This window comes from Podarcis gaigeae (genome assembly GCF_964106915.1).
Source record: "Podarcis gaigeae genome assembly, chromosome: 2".
Taxonomy (NCBI): domain Eukaryota; kingdom Metazoa; phylum Chordata; class Lepidosauria; order Squamata; family Lacertidae; genus Podarcis; species Podarcis gaigeae.
Window position 1 is genome coordinate 4645257 of NC_139679.1, and position 21568 is coordinate 4666824.

General features: G+C 46.8%; 1 protein-coding gene across 3 annotated transcripts in view; it reads left to right on the forward strand.

Moving 5' to 3' along the window:
* Positions 1–21568, forward strand: part of GLI1 (GLI family zinc finger 1) — a 109237-nt gene that overhangs the window by 82385 nt on the left and 5284 nt on the right. The window contains exons 2-12 of one of the 3 annotated variants that reach the window (XM_083729153.1): positions 10037–10225; positions 10735–10833; positions 11052–11144; positions 11841–12036; positions 13093–13258; positions 13578–13685; positions 15409–15549; positions 17017–17166; positions 18223–18387; positions 18710–18940; positions 20592–20865. In XM_083729153.1, coding sequence (XP_083585279.1) covers positions 10129–10225; positions 10735–10833; positions 11052–11144; positions 11841–12036; positions 13093–13258; positions 13578–13685; positions 15409–15549; positions 17017–17166; positions 18223–18387; positions 18710–18940; positions 20592–20865 — 1720 coding nt within the window. In that variant the 5' untranslated portion in view covers positions 10037–10128. The remainder of the gene's footprint in view (positions 1–10036; positions 10226–10734; positions 10834–11051; positions 11145–11840; positions 12037–13092; positions 13259–13577; positions 13686–15408; positions 15550–17016; positions 17167–18222; positions 18388–18709; positions 18941–20591; positions 20866–21568) is intronic. The other 2 variants (XM_083729155.1, XM_083729154.1) reach the window with 2 other exon arrangements.

The window sequence follows — 21568 nt, forward strand, 5'->3', positions numbered from 1 at the left end:
TCTGAAGGCATCTGCAGTGAAAGAAACTGGCGGAGACTTCTCACTAAGGCTGTGTTATCCTGCGCACACTCACTTCCCAATGAACCCCATTAAAGTAAGTAAAACAGGTACTGAACATTTAAAGCTCCTGTGAACCACCCCGAGACCTCTGGGTGTAGGGTGGTATATATATTCAATAAATAATAATAAAATAATAAAAATAGGCCATCTTAGAAGCTCAGGGTGGTGGCGGCAGTGCCCTGGAAGAGGGCAATATCTGTGGCACTCCTTCCCTGCAGAGGTGCAATAGGCACCTTCCTTGTACAGCTTTCGGAGAATGCTTGTAGACGCACCTCTACCCTGGCTTTTGACACTTCAGATGCATGTGCTCACCTTATTTCTCTTATTGTAAGTTGTTTTATGCAGTTTTCAATGTTGCAACCTGCCCTTTAGGACCTTAGGGTGTTATTAAAATAGAACTTAGAGTGAAGGGCGGGTAATTAATAACAATTACAATTAAAAACTTTCCTCGCAGGGTTGTAGGGAATATAAAATGGACGGGGGTTAGCCATGTATGCTAGCCTGAGATCCTTGGGATAAAAATGTAATTACAGTCATATATTTTTCTCTCAAACGTTAAGTGCAATTTGGATTATTGGGGCCAAACTGCATATTATAATAGGATCTGCTGGGCTTTCAAAAAATGGAAATAGAGCTATGGGTACTTCCCGATAGAGAGGACACCCCATTTTTCCACTCAAGATGGCCCTTCAAGTCACTTTTTGCCTTGCAAAGCGCGGGGGGGGGGGGGAGGCGAGGAATAAAGATACCACATGGCATTATGAATCTTTCACCTTGAAGTGCTATGGTGTTGGCTCCCTCTGCTGGAATCCAGAATATATTGTTGGCTGTTAAGAAACAGCAAATGGTTTGCAAACATTTAAAGCAGTGATGATCGAGTTTGCTACTTTAAACAGTCATGTCTTCTTCCAAAGTATCCTGGGAACTGTAGTTTGTTACAGGAGCAGATAGTTGTTAACCCCTTTCCTCTCATAGAGACTACAATTCCCTGTTAAGATGGATTGATTGTTAAACCACTCTGGGAATTGCAGCTTGTGTTAACTCTCAGCAGCTGTAACAAACTACAGTTCCCAGGATTTTGGAGGGGGAGCCATGACTGTTAAAGTGGTGTGACATGTCTTAAAAGGCACAGTGTAGATGGAGGCTTAATAACATGCAAAATTCTCTCTGACAGTCCACAAAAGCAATCCCCTAAACCCACTGGCAGAGGAAGAGGAATGCTGGGAGAGCGCACCACCCCCAGCAGCGCGATCCTGGCAGGGCTCCATCGTGGCTGCCCACCCCGTCTGCACAGGGCGACCCACCCCCAGGATGTGCGCCACTCCCTTCTGGGTGGCATGCCACACCCCCAGGATGCGCCCCCGCCTGCTCTCTGCCCCCTGGTGCCGGAGCATGAAGCTCCACCACTGCCTAAACCACGGGTTAGCAAAAAAAATTAGCCGCAGGCCAGTCCACTGTCCCTCAGACCTTGTGGCGGGCCGGAGAAGGGGCACAGGGTGGAGAGGTGGAAGAAGAGGCAAGGGGGCCAGGCGCTGTGCTTCCCTTCCCAGGGGTGTGATCTGTAGCGCATTTCATCTCAGTGGGCTTGAGCAGTTCTTCAGGCACTGAACAAACAGCCTTGAAATGATTGCGGCTTACTTGTGTGTAGGGCTCTTAGTGGCTGTGCATCCAACGGCAGGGCAGGGTGCAGCTACTTGCTGAGACTGGCGGTCTCTTGGCGGTGCAGGTGGAAGCTGGCGGGGAAGGGAAAGCGGACTTCCAGAGGTGGCGAGGCGAGTGGAGCCAGAGCCGGCGGTGGGAGCTGCCTTGCCTCCTTGCGACGGGAGGAAGAGGCCGAGCGGCGGTGGGTCTGCCAATCAGATGTCGCACCTGGTTTACTTCAGTGCGGCACGGGGACGTCTCTGCCAATCAAACCCCGCTGAGGTAGACCAGGCACAGCGATTGAGTGGCAGAGCCGCCACCACTCAGCCTCTTCCTCCCGTCGCCATCACCAGGAGTCTAAGCATCGTGGTGGGTTCCGGCTTCATGGTGCAGGGATTTACAACCCTGGTGGGCCTGATCCAGCCCGCGGGCCTTAGTTTGCCGACCCCTTTTTTAAAGAAAGGCATACATGAGTGTTTGGTGGCAACTTGTGAATTGCTCACAAAGGAGATACATCACCAGAAAGGATATTTGCATGTGTTATTTTATATAAAGAGATGCAAGTTTTAAAATAATTTCTATAATTTATTTATTTATTTCATAAAAGTTAATACACTGCTTGATTGCAAAAAAGCCCTCCAAGCAGTTTACAAAAAAGGCAAAACAATACAATTATCAGTAAAAAAAAGAATTTAACAGCAATAATTTAAAACACTGAGAAAAAATTAAAATAAACTATAAACAGATTAATACATGCACCAGCTTTCTAAATACCTAGGCAGACTTGTCTAAACAGAAATGCTGAAAAGTGCGCAGTGAAGGCGCATTCCCAGTATCAAGAATTCTGATAGAAGCACCGTACATTCGACCAGACCATAACCAAGGGACCTGTGTGTCCATCCAGGCTGCTTTCCAGGTGCTGCTAAATGTTGACGGGCAACGTGGAGGCCCCTGCTGCTCGCCTCTCCTTATGGTCCTTGCTTTTTGAACAGAAATTGGACCAGGCAACTCTTCAGATAGAGGGCATCTTAAAGCAAAGGATGCCTCTGTAAAGTTAGGGTACATCGCCACCTTAAGTGAAGGGTGCATTACTGTGCCAGCCACAATACCTGGTTGCCACTCAAGATGGGTGGGAGTTCCTGTGGATCCACACAGCTGTGAATAGGGTTGCCACCTGCACAGAACAGGACACACAAGCACAAAGTCGGTGAAGCTGTCCCTCTCTATGCCTGGAGAGGGCTGCTGTTAAAGGGATAAGAAAGTCAGCAATCCTTGTGGTGTAAAACACGAGTCCTTCAGAATGCAAGCGGGGGTGAGGAAGACCTGAGCTTGTGCCACACTTTCCTGTGGGCTGATGGCCCTGCATACTTCCCGTGTATTTCATTGTACCCAGGTTGGAAGGAGATCTTAAATCTCCTTAGTTGGGACCTCGTTCCCTTTCCATTTGTGGGCTAACAAAACATGGGCCACAGTTGTTGCATGCATAAATAAACTTTTCTGGCACCTGGGAGTTTCAGTCTGGGTTATCCCCAGCAAAAAGGACTTGGGAGGGTTGGGGGGGAAGTAATTTTGAACATTTTTTCCAATTTATTATAAATCATTTCCCAATACCCTTTTACCTTTCTACATGTCCACCACATGTGGAAGAATGTTCCCTCTACTTCTTTACACTTCCAACACTTACCTGATTCTGTCTTATAAATCTTAGCCAACCTACTTGGAGTTAAAAGTACCATCTTTGAATCATTTCCAAACACTTCTCTTTCAATGAATAGCATGCTGTAAATTTCAGGTCACTTTTCCAGAGTTTCTCCCAGAGGTTAAGATCTATATTGTGTCCTTTATCTATTGCCCAGTGTGTCATTGAAGCTTTAACAAACTCCTCTTTTGTTTCCCATTCTAATAACAGATTATACATTTTAGACAAAAGTTTGTCTTTGTTTTTCAAATTGTAATCTTTGGTCCAAAAATCCATTCTTCCTATCTAATTTAAACATATCATGTAACTGGTGCTATTGCAACTAATCTGTAACTTGGCTCCTTAGGCTTTCCATTGGTTTCAGTTTGAGTCCCCCCCCCCCCCTAAAATCCAGCAGTTCCCTGTACAGTGGTACCTCGGGTTAAGTACTTAATTCGCTCCGGAGGTCCGTTCTTAACCTGAAACTGTTCTTAACCTGAAGCACCACTTTAGCTAATGGGGCCTCCCACTGCCGCCGCGCCGTCGGAGCACGACTTCTGTTCTCATCCTGAAGCAAAGTTCTTAATCCGAGGTACTATTTCTGGGTTAGCAGAGTCTGGAACCTGAAGCGTATGTAAGCCGAGGTACCACTGTAAGTCTATCTATAGTAACTCTCTTAATTGTATTTTTTAAAAAATAACTTTTTAAATTAATTTTCAGTTCAAATATACAATTATATCCAATTTTGACAAATTAATCCTTTTTTGACTTCCTTCGGCTGTTCTGACAATCTTCCATATTAATCTCTCTATTTCACATTCCTTATTTTTGTATTGCCATTGTCTTCCCTCCCACTTCTATTTCTTTTAAGCAATACATCTTATGACTCACAGTGCTTCTTGAAACCCCACTAGTGTTGTTTGCACATCACATATACTTTTCAGATAATTCACAAATTTCCCCCAATCATTGATAAATTTTTGGTCACGGAGACATCTGATTTTTCCAGTTAGTTTGTCCAACTCTGCATAGTCTGTCAATTTCATTCTCCATTCTTCTATCGTCAGTATTTCCTCCTGCTTCCATTTCTGGACCAATAAAATTCTTGCTGCAGTAACTGCATATTGGAAAAGTTTACTGTCCTTTCTTCTTATTTCCTTTCCTGTAATCCCTAAAAGAAAGGCTTCTGGTTTCTTTACAAAGGTATACTTCAACATCTTTTCCAATTCATTATATATCATCTCCCAGAAGAACCTCACTTTCTTACATTCCCACCACAGATGGTAAAATGTTCCTTCTTTATCCTTCCATTTCCAACACTTATTGCTTGTCTTATACATTTTTGCTAATTTTACCGGCGTAATATACCATCTGTAAAACATTTCCATAACATTCTCTTTAGTACCGTACATGCAGTAAATTTTAAATTCTCTTTCCATAATCTCTCCCAATCCTCAAATTGTATATTATGGCCCAAATCTCTAGCCCATTGTATCATTACCGACTTTACTTCTTCATCTTCCGTGTGCCATTCTAACAACATCTTATACATCTTTGACAGAATTTTACAATCATTGTTTATAATATCTACTTGAAATTTCGAATCGTTTTCTTCATAACCACATTCCTTAATGTCTTTTTTAAACATTTCATTTACCTGGAAATAGTGCAACCAATCATAAACATGTTCTTTAACTTGTTCATATGGTTTTAATTTCCATTTTCCTCCTTCTCTGATTGTCAATTCCTTATATGTAATCCATTTATCTCTCATATTAATTTTCTTTACGCTCATTACCTCTAACGGAGATAACCAGTGTGGAACTTTTGGTTCTAATAGATTTTTATACCTATCCCATATTTCTATTATCGAACCCCGTAGAATGTGGTTCCCAAATCCTTTGTGAATTCTCTTTTTCTCACACCATAAATACGCGTGCCATCCAAATCTGTTATCAAATCCTTCTAAATCCAATAACTCCTTATTTTCTAATTTTATCCATTCTTTCAACCAGCAAAGACATGCTGCTTCATAATATAGTTTCAAATCTGGCAGGGCAAAGCTGCCTCTTTCCTTCGTATCCGTTAGTAATTTAAATTTAATTCTCGGCTTCTTGCCCTGCCAGATATATCTTGAAATCAATCTTTGTCATTTCTTAAAAATCATTACCCCCTTTATTATAGGAATAGTCTGAAATAAAAATAACACTTTTGGAAGGATGCTCATTTTTATCGTAGAAATCCTACCCCAAAAGGATAGTTTCATTCTGCCCCACACCTCTAAGTCTTTCCTTATTCCATTCTAGACCGGTATATAATTGTTCTGAAACAAATCAGTATTTTTAGGAGTTAACTAAATTCCTAAATATTTCACCTTTTTCACCACTTCTTTTTTTTTAAATAATTTTTATTAACTGGCCGATCACATCAAATTAAATCACATCACATAAATTCCAAATTACAAAGCCAAATTTTTAAATTTTGTTGGGGGAACCCATACTTCAAGATCCAAAGGGGATTCAAATCATCTTCTTATTACTGCGTTAATGTCCAAACAGAGTTCATAGTTCTATCCAGTCTTATCTTGGTGTTTCCACATTATATCTTGTTCATATAATTTCTCTTTTTCCTTTACGATCTCTTCTGTTAGTCTCCTTAAGCCGATAAGCAAATATAATAATCCTGTGTGAATTTCCCGTTCTTCCAATCTAAGTCCAGATGGTTTCCATATATCATCTCCTTCGTAGATAACATCGCTCTTTCCATCATAAATTAGGCAATAGTCACTCTTAAGTCCCACTGAGGAGTTAATCCACGATATGTAAACAGCTCTATTTCTCTCTTTCTCCTCCCAGACTCAAGAGCTCCGACAGTGCCTCCCAAAATGGCGACGGCATTTTTAACTGCGTCCTTCCAAAACTCTTAACTTTCCAGCTTTGTCTTGGAACATTGCTTTGGTTCGAAAATTTATCTCCACACAGCCTTAAATCCACAGCTTAAGTCCTTAAAACGACATTTCTGACTCATTAGGGGAGGGGATTCTTGTTTAATCACATAGAGAAAGAAGGGAAGGTTTTTTTTCCCCTCCCCCCTCAGTCATTTGCTGTACCGTATCTTGACGTATCTTCTCATATTTTATTCTTGTCTTGTTTTATCAGAGATCTCTTCTGTCAGCAGTCTTTACTCCTCCTCTTTCCTTGAAGTATGTGCAATTTATCTCGTCCAAATTATTTCTTTTGAAGATTCTTGCAACTAGTGGCGCGGATCAGAGACGGCATCGAGGAGTGCCGGAATCCCACAGGAGGGCTTTGTGCCTAGTGCCCCAATCCCCACAAATTCGGGGGTGGTATAGGGCATAGCAGGCAAGGGCCGTCCCCCCCACAATCCTGGGGGGTTAAGGAGGCTAATTACCCCCATCATAGCCTCCAAATTACCTCCTGTGGGTCGGAGAGATGTTATTGTCAGCTGTCAGGGGCTCAGGAGCAGAGGCACAGTGGAGAGAGGAAATGGAGAGCGAAGGGGAAGAATCTGAGGGCAGCGTAGGGGAGTATGACAGTGGCACGAGAGATTCCATGAGCTTCTCCAGCGAATCAGAAGATTCCCAGAGGGGGGCGCCGAGGGCCAGGGCAAGGGGGGGTCCCAGGGGGGACACACCAGAAGCAAGGGGCCAGCGGGGACTCCCAAAGCAGCAGCGGGAGATCAGGACCAGCTCCCCCACCAGAGCGTAGTGGGGGGGAAGAGTCCCATGTATCAGGGCCAGTGTCTCCTCCAGCAGGGAGAGAAGATGAGTCAGGGCTGTCCACGCCTCTATCGGAGAGTGAGGGAACGGAGGGGAAGTCAGGTCCAGCTAGCCTCCCCGAAGGGGGAAGCAGTGACAGGAGCAGTGTAACGGTCAGGAGAAAGGTTGCCGGCTGGGCGCGCGCGCCAAGTTCGAATGTACAGGCGCGCGGGACAGCAGAAAACCCGGATTGGGAGCCAGGTCCTAAAGCCCGCCGGAGGCGGGGGGAAGACTCAGGGGACTCAGCGTCAGAAGAGTCTAGAAAGGGCAAGACCCCAGCGGACAGGCGGACCCAGAGGAGGAAAGAGCAAAGGAAGAGGTGGAGCAAGGCTAGAGTCTTAAACTGGTGTCTGGGGGGAGGAGATTCAGACGGAGCTTCAGCGGTCTAGAGTTTGAGACGTAGAGCTGCGCGCCGCGGCTTCGAAATCGAAACTGAACTTCAATAAAGACTTTTGTATATAACAATGAACTGGCGTTGGTCCTTTGTGAGCTGGGACCTCGGGCAGCTCTGACATCAGCCATCTTCCGATGCGCCACCTAGTGGCCCCCCTTTTTCACCACTTCTATCTCTGTTTGTTGTTGCACTTTTTCTATCATACTTTGCTCCATATTTTTTGCGATTATTTTAGTTTTCTTCTTGTTTAGTTTGAACCCTGCCACGTTTCCAAATTGTTCCATCTCTTCCAATACTTCTTTTACACTTTCTGTTGGATCTTCAATCGTTATTACCAGATCATCGGCAAAGGCTTTAACTTTATACTCATTCTGACCAACTGTCATCCCTTTTATTGATTTATTTTGTCTAATTGCACAAAGGAAAACCAGTAACTCTCTTAATTGTAATTGCTTTGATGGGAGATAACCATAAAGGTGTTTTTCTTTCCAGCAGATTTTTATATTTCTCCCAAACTCTATACACATTCTTCCTAAGAATGTGGTTCATCCAACTCTTACAGATTTTTGCCTTCCCAAAGACATGCATGCCAGCTGCATTTTAAATCATGACCCTCTAAATCTAGGATGTCTGCATTGTCCAATGCAATCCAATCTTTTAACTAGCATAAACAAGCTGCCTCGTAATACATTTGCAAGTGTGGCAGAGCAAAGCCTCCTCTTTCTTTTATATCTATTAAAATTTTATGTTTAATTCTTGGCTTTTCCCCCATAGCAGATGCATTTCTGATGTAGCCATCTTTCTGATCTATAATCATGCTCCTGCTCAAAGGTTGGAATTGGGTCTTGGTGACTCATACATGATCATGGGCCAGTGTGTGACTTAAATGGTAGCAAATCCTGTCTTCCCACAACCCTGAAGTCATATTTGGGGTTTGGAGTTGGATCCTTTGTACAGTCATACCTTGGAAATCGAACGGAATCCGTTCGGCTTCCAAAACATTCGGAGACCAAAGCACGGTTTCTGATTGGCTGCAGGAAGCTCCTGCAGTCAATCGGAAACCACGGAAGCCCCGTCAGTTGTTCAGCTTCCAAAAATAGTTCGCAAACCAGAACAGTCATTCCCGGATTTGCGGCATTCGGGAGCCAAAACGTTCGAGAACAAAGCTGTTTGAAAACCAAGGTACGACTTTATAGGGATCCTATTTAAAGTGGGCTTGGAGGGGCAGTAGGGAGAGGATATGGATCCTTCTGTATCCATTGACAACTCAATGGCCATACACAGTGGAAGTGCAATCTCAGGCGTGTTTTCTCTGTAACGGGTCCCACTGAGTTCAATAAATGATTCCCAAGAATAGAAATCATAGTCAAGGGTTGAGTATCTAATGTGCACAAACATTTACGCAAGCTTATGTGTATGTCAAAAGAACATTTTTTTCCCTTAAAAATGAGAGTGGGACTCATTGTCCAGTGCTGATAACATTGCCACAGTTAAGATGAGGTGTAAAAGAGGAAATAATCATAGCAAATGTTCTTAAGAGGCATTTTCATTTATTTCCCCAGAGAGGGAGGAGTTAATCTTGTCTCTATTTAATTATGAGCCTTTGATTCTCCCCTCACTCAACTCTGCTTTACTAGAAAACTCTTTTCCTCCTTTCATCAGACAACGGGGGGGGGGGGGTGTCACTGCCTCTGTCTCTCTCCAGATTTGTCAGCATTTTGCGGGAGGGATTCAGGCGCATACTGAGAATTTTAGGTTTTTTCAATTAAAGTGGATTACTGTGCTTTGTCTCTCTGATGCAATGAATCCACTTTAAAAAAAGAAACAAGACTTTTTGCAGTTTGGGTAAGCGACACTGAAAGGTGTGGCTTGATTGAATGAATGACAAATGGTAGATGTATAAAAAAAGCAAATCGGGATGAATGCAGGATGAATGTTCATTCTTGTGTAAGCTACAAGCAAACAAATCAGAACAAATACTCAATAAAGACTGGATATAATCTAAACCCCATGTAGACTTTGTGCAAGCCAAATCAAGAAAAATGATAAATTGGCTGTCTGGAGGAGCCCTCGGTATCGGTTTAAGGGCATAGAATACTATTACTGGAGCTAATCATGGAAGGTGTACATTAAACCTGTGTTATCATAGGAAGTTGCCTTGCACCAAAGCAGACTCTTGTTCGGTCCCACTCAATATGATCAGATGTGACAGATAGTGGCTCTTCAGAGTTTCAAGTGGGTGGGGGGAGAGAAAGGTATTTTCCAGCCCTGCCTGGAGATGCCAGGAGTTCAACCTAGAACTTTCTACATGCTAAGTCTGTGCTCTGCCACTGACGTGTGACCCCTCTCTGTCAGTGATGAAAACTAGGGTCCTTGGCTGAACTGCGCGACAAGACAGGACCAATTCTAGAGCCACCACACCAGTGACTGTGGGATCTTGGGTGCTGGTTTGTCTTCTCACATGTCTTCACTCTGTCTCTTGCAGATCTGGATCCCTTAGCACTGCCACTTCCTGGCTCACTGTAACCCACCAAAAAAGCAGATGTGTCCCTGACTGCATCCAGCCTCCGACAAACCATGTTCAACCCAATGAACGCACCAGTTAATAACTACGTGGAACACTGCTACCTTCGCCCCCTCCATGGGCAAGGCCAACCCAGCACCATGGTGGAAGGTCAGTCTCACAGCAACAGCCAGGGGCAGCATGGGCCAAGAGCAGCACAGTCCTCTTGCTCAACACTCCACCTGAGCCATCTGTTTGCCTCTCCTTCTGTTCTTTTCCAAGAGGGTTTTCCAATCCACCCAGCTTCCTGGAACCTTTTCCATGTTGCTATGTCTGCTGAGGAGCTATTGCATGGAACCCTTTAATGCTACAGAGGATTTGTAGAGAGGGTTTTCTAGGAATTCATGTGCACATTCAGTTTTGGCTGAGCACCAGCAAGCTCTGCAGGTCCTCATTTTTCTCTGTGCACCTGAGACAATGCCCTTGTGTCTCAGAACACATTCATCACACCCCTTGAGGTAGATGTTGGAAGGGAATATTATCAGGGGTCTTGTTCAGGATTTGGTTGTCTGCCAGTACTGGTCTCCTCATTGAGGAGCCCCTGATGACATTCCAAGGAATCCCAGGGTGGACCAAAACATCCCCTGCTTCTATTAATGGCTCACTCTGTTCTTTTCCAGGAATCAATGACTTGCCATATTACCACCAAGCCAACTCCATGGGGAATCATCACACCTATGGGATGCCACCTGGAAGTGAACATCCTTCTCATACTGATGGTGAGTTTCAATGACAGGTGGTGGCAAATTCATGAGAAGTAATGAGTGGGGGGCAAGGTAGAAGGGGCCTACAGACTTGAGAGCACAGATAAGTAAGCACAGGCCGAAATTTTGCATGCAGCTGGAGTTTTCTTTGATAGTTTTGCCATAGCTGCTACTCTTGCTGAAAAGGCAAGCTCTTGTGCAGTTTTCAAAGTGGCTTGTCTCTTTTGCTGTAGGACCCGCCGTGGTGACAACTTCCATGCAAGCCCCAGCACATACATCTCCACTTTGGAACATGCCTGTAATTACTAGAGGCTGTCCTGGACAAGGTCAGCATCAGTGGTCAACAATATAGGGCACCTCCCTGGGCCCACCAACCCCCAGTGGGGACACACTACTGACACTAGAGCCCCCTGCTTTTGCTCCTCCGTCTTACTGTGTCAACTGGTTTACCTTCCTACTCCAAGGCTGCAAATACACTGTCCATTTAAAGCACATGACTTCCCACAAAGGATTCTTGGCTGCTGAGAACTGTATCTGTGTGAAGGATAAGCTACGGTTCCTGGGATTCTTTGCAGGAAGTAATACGCTTGCACAAGAAACAGAAACAGAAGAACCCTTCATCAAGTTGTCTTTTGATGCTCTTAGAGCAGGGATAGCCAACCTGGCCCCCTCCCCCACCAACCCCAGCAAGCGTGGTCAGTGGCCAGGGATGATGGGAGATGTAGTTCAGCAACACCCGGAGGGCTCCCTGTCTTAGAGGGCCAGGCAACCTCATATGATGAAATGCATTGGAGAATGTGCAGGAGGGGAGAAGATGCACAAACAGCTTGGTGACCTGCCAACATTCATTTAGAGCAGCCCAATGCTTTAAATAAATAAACTCTAGATAGCCTTGGAGGCAGGGAACCCTGTCTGAAAACTTGGAGAGCAGCTGCCAGCCAGTGTTGGCAATATACTGACCCAGATGCAATGCCTGATGAAGGATAAGGCAGCTCCCTGTGTTCTTCCTGTTTCCCACCCAGGTACTCGCTTTTCTACACCCCGAAGCACAGCCAAGTTGACCAAGAAGCGAGCGCTGTCCATCTCTCCTCTCTCAGATGCCAGCATTGACCTGCAGACTGTCATCCGCACCTCTCCCAATTCCTTGGTGGCTTACATAAACTCCCGCTGTGCTTCAGCTGGTGGCTCCTACGGGCACCTCTCCATTGGCACCAGCAGGTAGGTTTTCCCTTCCAGGATAGGTCAGGTTTGTGTGTATTGCGGAGCCCCAACTTTTTTTAGGACCAGGGACATATTTGGAAATCTGAGGAACCTTCCTGGGCACCATAAAAGCCTGTTCCTCTTATAAACGTAAACTCAGTGCTAGACCTCTGACAAAGAGCCTTCTTCACTTGTTTTCAAAATGTATGGGAAACTCTCATACACACCCTAATACGTCAGACAGTTGTGGCTCCTGAGCAAATAAGCGCCATGTCTTTGCAACACACATTATAAACCTCATATTTTAAAAAGTCAAACATGTTTTTTAAAATGTGCTTGTCCTGCCGTGGACATGCAGCACCTGCCTGTCACTCAGTCCTCCCAACACCCCAAGTTCTCAGTTTCCCCCAAACTGGCACAAATGAGCTTCCACTCCCCCTTCTTCCCACTCTAGCCATTCTGAAGCAGAAGCATATATGCCCCACTTTCTATTATTTACTCTTTGGGGAAGCACACCAATGTCTGCCTCCAAAGCCAGAGCCTTTTGTGTGTGAGGAGCACTGCAATAAGGAGTGGGGAATCCTCACGCCCAAACTTGACTACATCTCCTCAATTCCGCACTCCTTAGCTGCCCAAGAAAGCCCAATTATAGATAGTCAGAGGGTAGTTCTGTTAAATTAAGGTAAGCCAGGTGAGGGGATGATGTACAAATGCACTCTGAACAAAATGAAAATAGTTCTACAGTTGTGCCAGAGATTAAAAAAAACCTTCCCACTTATGTTAGTTCTCATTCTCCACTAATAGTGCCCCCCAATCAGAAGTTTCTTCAGCTCTATGTTTCACAGCTGGAGGGCATTGCCCATGCCCTTTCAAGCATAAGGGCTAGAAACTTTCCTTGCCCTTTTTGTTTTTTTAAAAACTGCATTTGGGCTCAGTAACGCGTTATGCACTTCTGTTGCATCATGTTACACATGCACAGCACTGCCATTATGCAAACGCTCATTGTGCAAATGGTGCATTATGCAGGTGTTCTGCATGCAAACAGCTTGTGCTTTCTTCTGTCACCCTTGGCAGTCCTTCCCTTGGGTTCCAGAGCCCCATGGGCCACCAGAAAGCTCAAGGGATGTCATTTGGCCACAACCCACCTATGGCTCCCTGTGGATCTCATGAACACATACCTGGCCGGCCAGGGATGATGCACCATATGCCACCACCCCGTGGGATGCTGAAACACTGCCAGGTAAGTGGGTATCAGGTTCACCCGCCTGCCCCTCTCAAAGTGTCACGCTCAAGCAGGTGAATACCAAAAGCCCCCAACATGACACCACCGTACCCATTGCTTACCAAGTCCCATACCCTGCCCACCCCCACCCCCACCCCCCACAAAAAACCCTCAGAAATAAATGTTAACCACCCAGGGGTGCCTTATATTAATCTCTCACATTCGTTTGGGAAAGCAAGATGGGAGGCCGTAGAGGGAGAAGGGGCCTCCTTCGGGTCTGGGGCTGCACTGGGAGAGGGCACCATCACCTGGAGCTCTCGCCGTCTCTTTCCCACAGCTGAAGTCAGAGCCCAGCCTGGGCAGCCCTCTGGATGCCCTGAGCTCCAAGTGCATGGAGGAGTGCTCGGAGGGTGACATTTCCAGCCCAGCCTCGACAGGGACACAGGTAACATCGGGCCACACCAATGTCTCACACAGACACCAAGCCTGCCCTCTCTCCAAAGTCAGAGTCAAGTGTCCAGGACTGGAGTGGCTCATGTGGAGCTGGAGGGGCGGTGGGGGCGTGGAGGAGAGAGAGGGAGATGTTCTCACCATCAGTGTTACACATAAAAACCATGGTGTTTCACTTGTTTTTCCTCCCAACATTTCAGTCTCACAGCTGGATAGATCAACCGCACTCTAGGCTTAGTCTCTCACTCGTTGCCAGTCTGTCCACAAGCTTAACTGCATGTGCAGTGGGATTGTGTGGGGCAACCTTTAGGGGACATGGAGGGGGGGGGAAGTCCTGGTGAGCAAGCAGCAGAAATGATTGTGCTGCTGGAATGTGTTACTCAGTTCCACTTTGGGTACAACCCAATATCTGCTCCATTTTGACCAGATGTCATTGCATGAGTTGCTCACCAGAGAGAGCCCTAGCAGAAGCTGGTTTCCGGAGACGCATCAGATCCTTTTGGTTTGGGCAGGCATATCTGATGGTTGCAGCTGAGGCATTGGTGGCAGGGTATTTTAACTTACTGACAACATGGAGATGATCATATCTTGGCTTAACAAGCCCTTTGGCTGAACACACAGTTCCTTTGCTCTTCCCTTTGTGTAAGTGAGCAAACAAACAGGGAAGTTTCATGTTGTGTTCAGGCTGGGGATCTATGGTTAACAGCTTCAGAATGAACCAGGATATTAAACTACATTTGACTTAATACCCTGACTTGTTCCAAAGCTGCTAACCATAGTTTCTTGGTTCAGATGAAACAAGAAAGTGTAATTAACAGCAGACTTCCTGGCTTGTTTGCCTCTCCACCATGAAGGCAGAGGGGTGCAAACTCAGACTAAAGGCTTGTTCATATTTCAGCTTATTAAAGTCCAAACTCTCCTATTATGTTTTATGTTGTTTTAAATAGCATGTTGGAATCTACCTTTAACCTTTGAAAGAGCGTGTTATGTGCAGATACATGTAATTTATTTAAAAGCACGGCAGAAAAAAAGAAAGAATTCTAAGCTCCACTATGGTGGAAATCTGCCCATACAATATACCTCCTCCTCCTCCTCCTCCTCCTCCTCCTTCTATACCCCCCCCATATCATGTTTTCACACCATCAGTCACCCATGTGATACAGTTACAACCTGCGAAAAGAATTTTTTGTGAATTAAATATACAAAATTGCCTTAAACAAGTCAGATCATTGGTCCATCTCTAGTCCACTGGGGTCTCAGGTAGAGGTCCTTCCTTTCCCAACTCTGTTGCTCAAAGATGATACAGACTGATTCTGGGACCTTCTGCAGGCAAAGCACCTGTTCTGCCATCAACTTATGGCGCCTCAGCCATGTGACCCATCAGAAGGCACAAAAGAGATTCACGGACATCAGCAAAACCCTTGACTTCATCAGTCCATGAGACCATGGGCACAGCTGGGAGGTGGGGCAGGGATGGGCAGCTGCCCCTCCAATCAAGAAAAATCAAGAAAAATGCATAGCTGAGATTCTGCCCACCGAAAAGGCCTCCCCCCCAACAAAAATCCTTGCTATGCCTGTGCACTGGGTGGACAGATTTGGACAGATGGACAGATTTTGCCCCTCTCTCATTGGATTGTTGGGGGGGGGCAGACTAGGTCATTGCTCTGAATTGTTCCCAAGATTTTCTGAACATGCTCCATTTCTTACCTCCATCCCAGGATCCCTTACTAGGCATGCTTGATCCCCGGGATGAACTGGAGAAGGAAGATGGGAAAGTAGAGGCTGAGGCAGTGTATGAGACCAACTGCCACTGGGAAGGGTGTTCCAAGGAATTTGACACCCAGGAGCAGCTGGTGCATGTGAGTGATGTGGGCCTGTGGGCAGGATTGGGGGGGGGGGCGGGGCGGGACGGGAGGCATATTAGAACTTGGTGGGAACTGGAAGGGCTGACTTAGGCAGTCCAACCCCCTGCCCTGATTAGCTGCATCAGATACATCCTGGCAGGGCCAAAACTAGGCTTTCTGTCACCTGAGTCAAAAACCCAGTTTGGCACACACACACACTCTCGGATGTGTGTTTACATACACACATGCATATACACACACACATACATACATACATACATACATACATACATACAAACACACACACCTCAACACATTTATTCGTAAAGGGCAGAAAAATAGGCAATAGATTATTTGAATTCAAAGGAATCCTAAGACGTATTATGACTGTGTGACCAAAGGGAAAGTGAGCATCCCTTCCTGTAAAAGTATATTGTTTGTCAAAAGTAGAACTTCCATGTGCAGCAATTGTCTATCTGAGGTCTGGTTTTGAATTGGATTTATTTGGTCACAGGATCATTACAAGACCATACAAGACCATCATTATAAGACCATAAGATGAGCCAAGACCCTCTGGTTTCCTTTCAAAAAAAATTTTGTCCTTTTCTTTGAGGCTTTTTGTCACCTACCCCTCTTCTTGGTTCTGTGCAAACCCTTTCAAGGAGTTTTGACATGTAAATTTACTCCTGAGTGAGCTTCAACAAGATTCCTTTCAATTTTATTTTTGTTGGACTCTCAATTTTATTTTTGTTGGAAGGGATGCCAAGGATTATCTAGCCCAACCCCTTGTAATGCAGAAAACTCAGTTAAAGCATCCATGAAAGATGGTCATCCAACCTCTGCTTAAAAACCTGAGGCATGCCATTCCACGGCTGAACAGCTCTTACTGTCAGAATGGCACCCCTCTGGAAGCTTCACCTGGGTCAGAAACCTGGGCTAGACACCCTCCCCCCCCCCAGCTATGACTCTGCATCCTGGAAATATCCCTGGTTCCACTCTGTAATGCTGTGCAGTGATTAAAGGTAAAGGGTAAAGGGACCCCTGACCATTAGGTCTAGTCGTGACTGACTCTGGGGTTGCGGCGCTCATCTCGCTTTATTGGCCAGGGGAGCCGGCATACAGCTTCAGGGTCATGTGGCCAGCATGACTAAGCCGCTTCTGGCAAACCAGAGCAGCGCACGGAAACGCCATTTACCCTCCCGCTGGAGCGGTACCTATTTATCTACTTGCACTTTGATGTGTTTTCGAACTGCTAGGTTCGCAGGAGCAGGGACCGAGCAACGGGAGCTCACTCCATTGCAGGGATTCGAACCGCCGACCTTCTGATCAGCAAGTCCTAGGCTCTGTGGTTTAACCAACAGCGCCACCTGTGTCCCCTTGCAGTGATTAGGCAGGATCAGAAGCTAAACCATAAATGCTGGTGATGAATTGTGTTTGACACTGACTTTTTACCTCTGCTGCATTGCTCCCCTGTCATTGCAGCATATCAACAATGAGCACATCCATGGGGAGAAGAAGGAGTTTGTGTGCCACTGGCGGGAGTGCTCTCGGGAACAACGACCCTTCAAAGCACAGTACATGCTGGTTGTTCACATGAGGCGCCACACAGGAGAGAAGCCCCACAAGTGCACAGTAAGTAGGGTGGGCTCAAAAGTGCCAGCTAGTTTCTGTCCTGGTGGAGGATCTGAGGAGAGACAGCGTTTGATGAGGTTCGCACTATGACTGTCTCCCGCCTTGTCTTCTTCACAATGAGTACTGTTTTTGTATTGCTACTATTCAGCTTCTGCTAACATCTGTGTTGTTTCATTCTCTACCATGTCCAGAACAAACTTAATTAATTTCAATGCATTTCAGTGGAATGGAAACGTCAAAAACAATGCAGAAAATAATGCAATTAGTTACATCACTGGTCTTCAACAGGTGGGTCAGGAGTCAGGACCCACTATTGAGTCGTGGCCTGATCCAAGGTGCATCACAACAGGAGCACTACCACCATGCAAATATATTGTAAAAAGATTATGAAATGAGTCCCCTAATGCATGTTTGGGTTGAAAGTGGGTTCTGGGTCTGAAAAAATGGAAAATTGCTGATTTGCATAACTTGTGTGGACTGAAAAACTACAATAGTGAATACTGCTTTTATTCACTTGTGTGATTTCCATTCCTGACCTTGGTCAAACTTGCAGATTGCACTAGTTTCAATTTCTGATGGAATTCTCTGACATCCCTACCCCTCAGCAGAGGGGGCTCAAATTTTCAAGAAGGCAGCTGGGCCCCCTCAATAATCTGCGTCCTGTGGTGGGTCTCGCCATGCCTACCCACGGCTGCGAAGGGGACCCACCAGGCTTTACCAGGCCTTCCTGTGGCTGTGGTGGGCCTCGCAGACTCCTCCTGCCACGTGATGTCACACATGTGCGTCGTGCTCGTGACATCACACACATGCGCCAGGCACCCCCAAAGTTGGGCAGAACCCGGTGCCTGTGACAATGAGCCAGGTTCCATCTTCCACCAGTTCCATCATGTATACCTGGCTGTGAATGGGTGTGGCTGGCTGCCCCATTGGAAGAAGGGTGTGGTGTGTGCACAAAGGAAGCTACACATTTGGGTTGGCACAGAGAAAGAGTGATTTTGTGAGGGTGGGGGTTCCCCATTTTGCCATACAACTACCAACTGCTTTGCTATCCTACAGTTTGAAGGCTGCAATAAGGCCTATTCACGACTGGAGAACCTCAAGACCCACTTGCGCTCCCACACGGGTGAGAAGCCCTACGTTTGTGAGCACGAGGGCTGCAATAAGGCCTTCTCCAATGCTTCAGACCGGGCCAAGCACCAGAACCGGACACATTCCAACGAGGTATGGCTAGCTGCCTAGGGGGAACCATGGAGTCTCACGTCAAATGGATGGCAACCCCCCCCCTCATGCAGTATTGGTATGACCCAGTGCTTCAGCCTTTCCCAAACCTCAAGTCTCTAGGTGCTGTTGTACTACAACTCCCATTATCACCAAGCAGCATAGGCAATAGTGAGGGTTCATAGGAGTTGCAGTCCAACATCTGTGGAGGGTCCCAGTTTGAAGCACACTTGTCTTACTATGAGGCAAAGTGAGGCAGAGAAGCATTCTATGCCTAAAGTTACCGCCTCCGGTGAGGGACAATAATCTGTTCGTGTCCTGGCAGAAACCCTACGTCTGTAAGATCCCAGGCTGCACCAAGCGATACACAGACCCCAGTTCTCTGCGCAAACATGTCAAGACGGTGCACGGACCAGATGCCCACGTCACCAAGAAGCATCGCGGAGACACCATCTCCACCAGCCGGACGCTCGTCCTCCACAGCGATATGAAACAGGAGCGAGACAGCGAAGGCAGGAAAGACGAAGGCAAACTCATGGTGCCTGACTCTAACTTGGTAAGCTGTGCTACACAGGCAGCGTTGGGAGAAGAGAGACTAAATTCCAGTGCAAGACGTATCATGGTTGCTTGGAGAGGACACACGGAGGACGGATCTTGACACTGGGCAGTGGTGGCTGGTGGTCATTGAGACTGCTAGGGCAGAAGGCAAGGAGGCCAACAGTAGGTGGCGCCGGAGCCAGTGTTAGGCAGAGCCCACCGATTCCCTGCTGTGTTCTATGAGACTGAGGAGAGGGAAGGTGGCAGCCAGTGCCTCCCCTTGCACTGTTCGCAAGCAGAAAGTCTGGTAGGTGGGGGTTGCTAGAAGGCAGACTGAGGTTTGTGGGGCAGTGCCCACCGCCAGGTGCCCTAATGGGTCAGCCTCCACACTGGGCTATGAGGCTAGAATTTATTGGGTTCAAGGAGCACTGGGGGGGGCACTTCCCTCCTTACTTCTTAAGAAGCACAGAAAGGATGAGTCAGAAAAGATGAGGAAGCTGCCTCATACCCAGTCAGACAGTTGGTCTGCCTGGCCCAGTGTTGCCCACACCCTGACTGGCAGTGGCTCTCCATGGCTTCAGGTGGGGATTTCTCCCATGGCAGGTGCCAGGAAGCTGAGCTGAGCTACAGACCTTCCCAAATCAAACCACACTGAGCCAAAGAGGAATTAGAATTTGGTGGGAATTTGTGATTCAGCCAAAACGTTTAGTCCGGGAAGCTTCCTGTTCTTGCAGTCCATCAAGACACTTCATCTTCTACATCTGCACTATAAATCTTCAGAAATTGACACCCTGAGCATCTCAGCATTATTCCCATTTTTCTTTCTACCGCCCTCATCCATTGCCCACACCAACTGGAATTTGCCCCAGAGATTAATCAACTAAGTAGCTGGATCTACTGAGTAAAGCTGGCAGCCCTATTTTTTTTATTTAAAAAATATTGTTTTACCATCACATGTTATTCAGTTTAAGAAGCAAGTTGAAGTAGTTAAGGTGCTGGTTTTGGTGTTATAAAGCCCAATGCAGGTAAGGTCCAAGATACTTGAAAGATTATCTCACCCCTTATATACACAGTCACTGCACTCTGCAGGTGAGGGCCTCCTGCAGATACCGTTTCATCAGAAGGTCCATTCTGCACAATACAGGAATCAGGCCTTTAGTGTTGTGACACCTGCCCTTTGGGATGCCCTCCCCTTGAATAAGAGACAGGCGCCATCTCTACTTTGGTGCCTGATGAAGACCTTCCTCTTCCAACCAGCCTGTTAAGCCGAGATCTTTCCCAGTCTGCATCTGTACTAGAATTGTTTCTATTGATTAATCATTGGTTGTTTGCCACCCTGGGCTCCTTTGGGAGGAAAGGGGGGATGGAAATGTAATAAAAGAAACAAGCAAGTACCCCAGTCCTATACAGGTCCCAGTGAGTTCATGTGGTAGAGCATGAGACTCTTAATCTCAGGATTGTGGGTTCCAGCCCCACGTTGGGCAAAAGATTCCTGCATTGCAGGGGGTTGGACTAGATGACCCTCGTAGTCCCTTCCAATTCTATGATTCTAAGTAGCCAAGATCTCTCCCCCCCCACCCTGCATGGAACGCCTCCCCCCCCCCCCCGAGTTGTTGTGACAATTGCTGTAACCCTGCGATGTGGCTGTGCTCCACCCCCACCCACCCCAGAAACCGCAGCCCAGCCCCGGCGGCCAGTCGTCCTGCAGCAGCGAGCGCTCTCCCTTGGGCAGCGCAAACAACAACGACAGTGGCGTGGAGATGAATGCCAATGCGGGTGGCAGTTTAGAAGACCTGTCGGCGCTGGAGGAACCGTCGGAGCCCATGGGCAACTCCGGGCTGTCGGCGCTGCACAAGCTGGAGAACCTGCGCATAGACAAGCTGAAGCAGCTGCGCAAGCCCCTGTCCGCCAAGGGGGTCAAGCTGCCGTCCATCCCCGGGTCAGGTGCGTGGGGAAGGAGGTCTTGGGGGGAGAGGAGGGCAGGGGTGTCCACAGGGGGGCAGGCACTCATCTCCCCCTCCAAATCCGGATGAGCCTTGATCTCTAGACCTCCAGCTTTCATTGTTTTCAAAGGGTATGTTTCTAGCATTTGTAGAACCTGAGCTAGAAGTCAAAATGGACAGAAACTCTCCTGCTCCCCGTTGTCATGTTTTACTTTGCTGCCTGCCCACCCCAATCAGAAAAACCCCTGCAGATGCCCATAGAATAGGGTCTGCATAGAGGATTTCCCATAGGCAGGAGGCAGTGAGACTAACAAGGCCCATTCTTGCTCTTCAAGATGGCTGCCAGCAGAGCAGCATCAGTGCTGGGCAAGGCTGCTCTCCTATTTTACCTCTTGCAGTGAAATAGCCTCTTGCAGATACTGTTGGCCTTGGTCTTGTGGTCCGCTCTTCTTTCTTTAAACATTTAGCACTGCCCCCTCCCAATTAGGGCACTTAGCTGGTTGAGCCATGTTTCTACCTGCCCTGCAGCTGACATCACATACGATGCTCTAAATATGACTGACAGGTGCCCAGATCTTGCAGAGGAGGAGCCCTTTTGCCATTCTGTCAGGCCTTGCCTCGGGCCTAGTAAGCCGGCCACAAACCATGGGCTTAGCTTTGGGCCTGGCTTTTTGAAATGTGTTTTCTCTGTCCTTTTAGTCAAC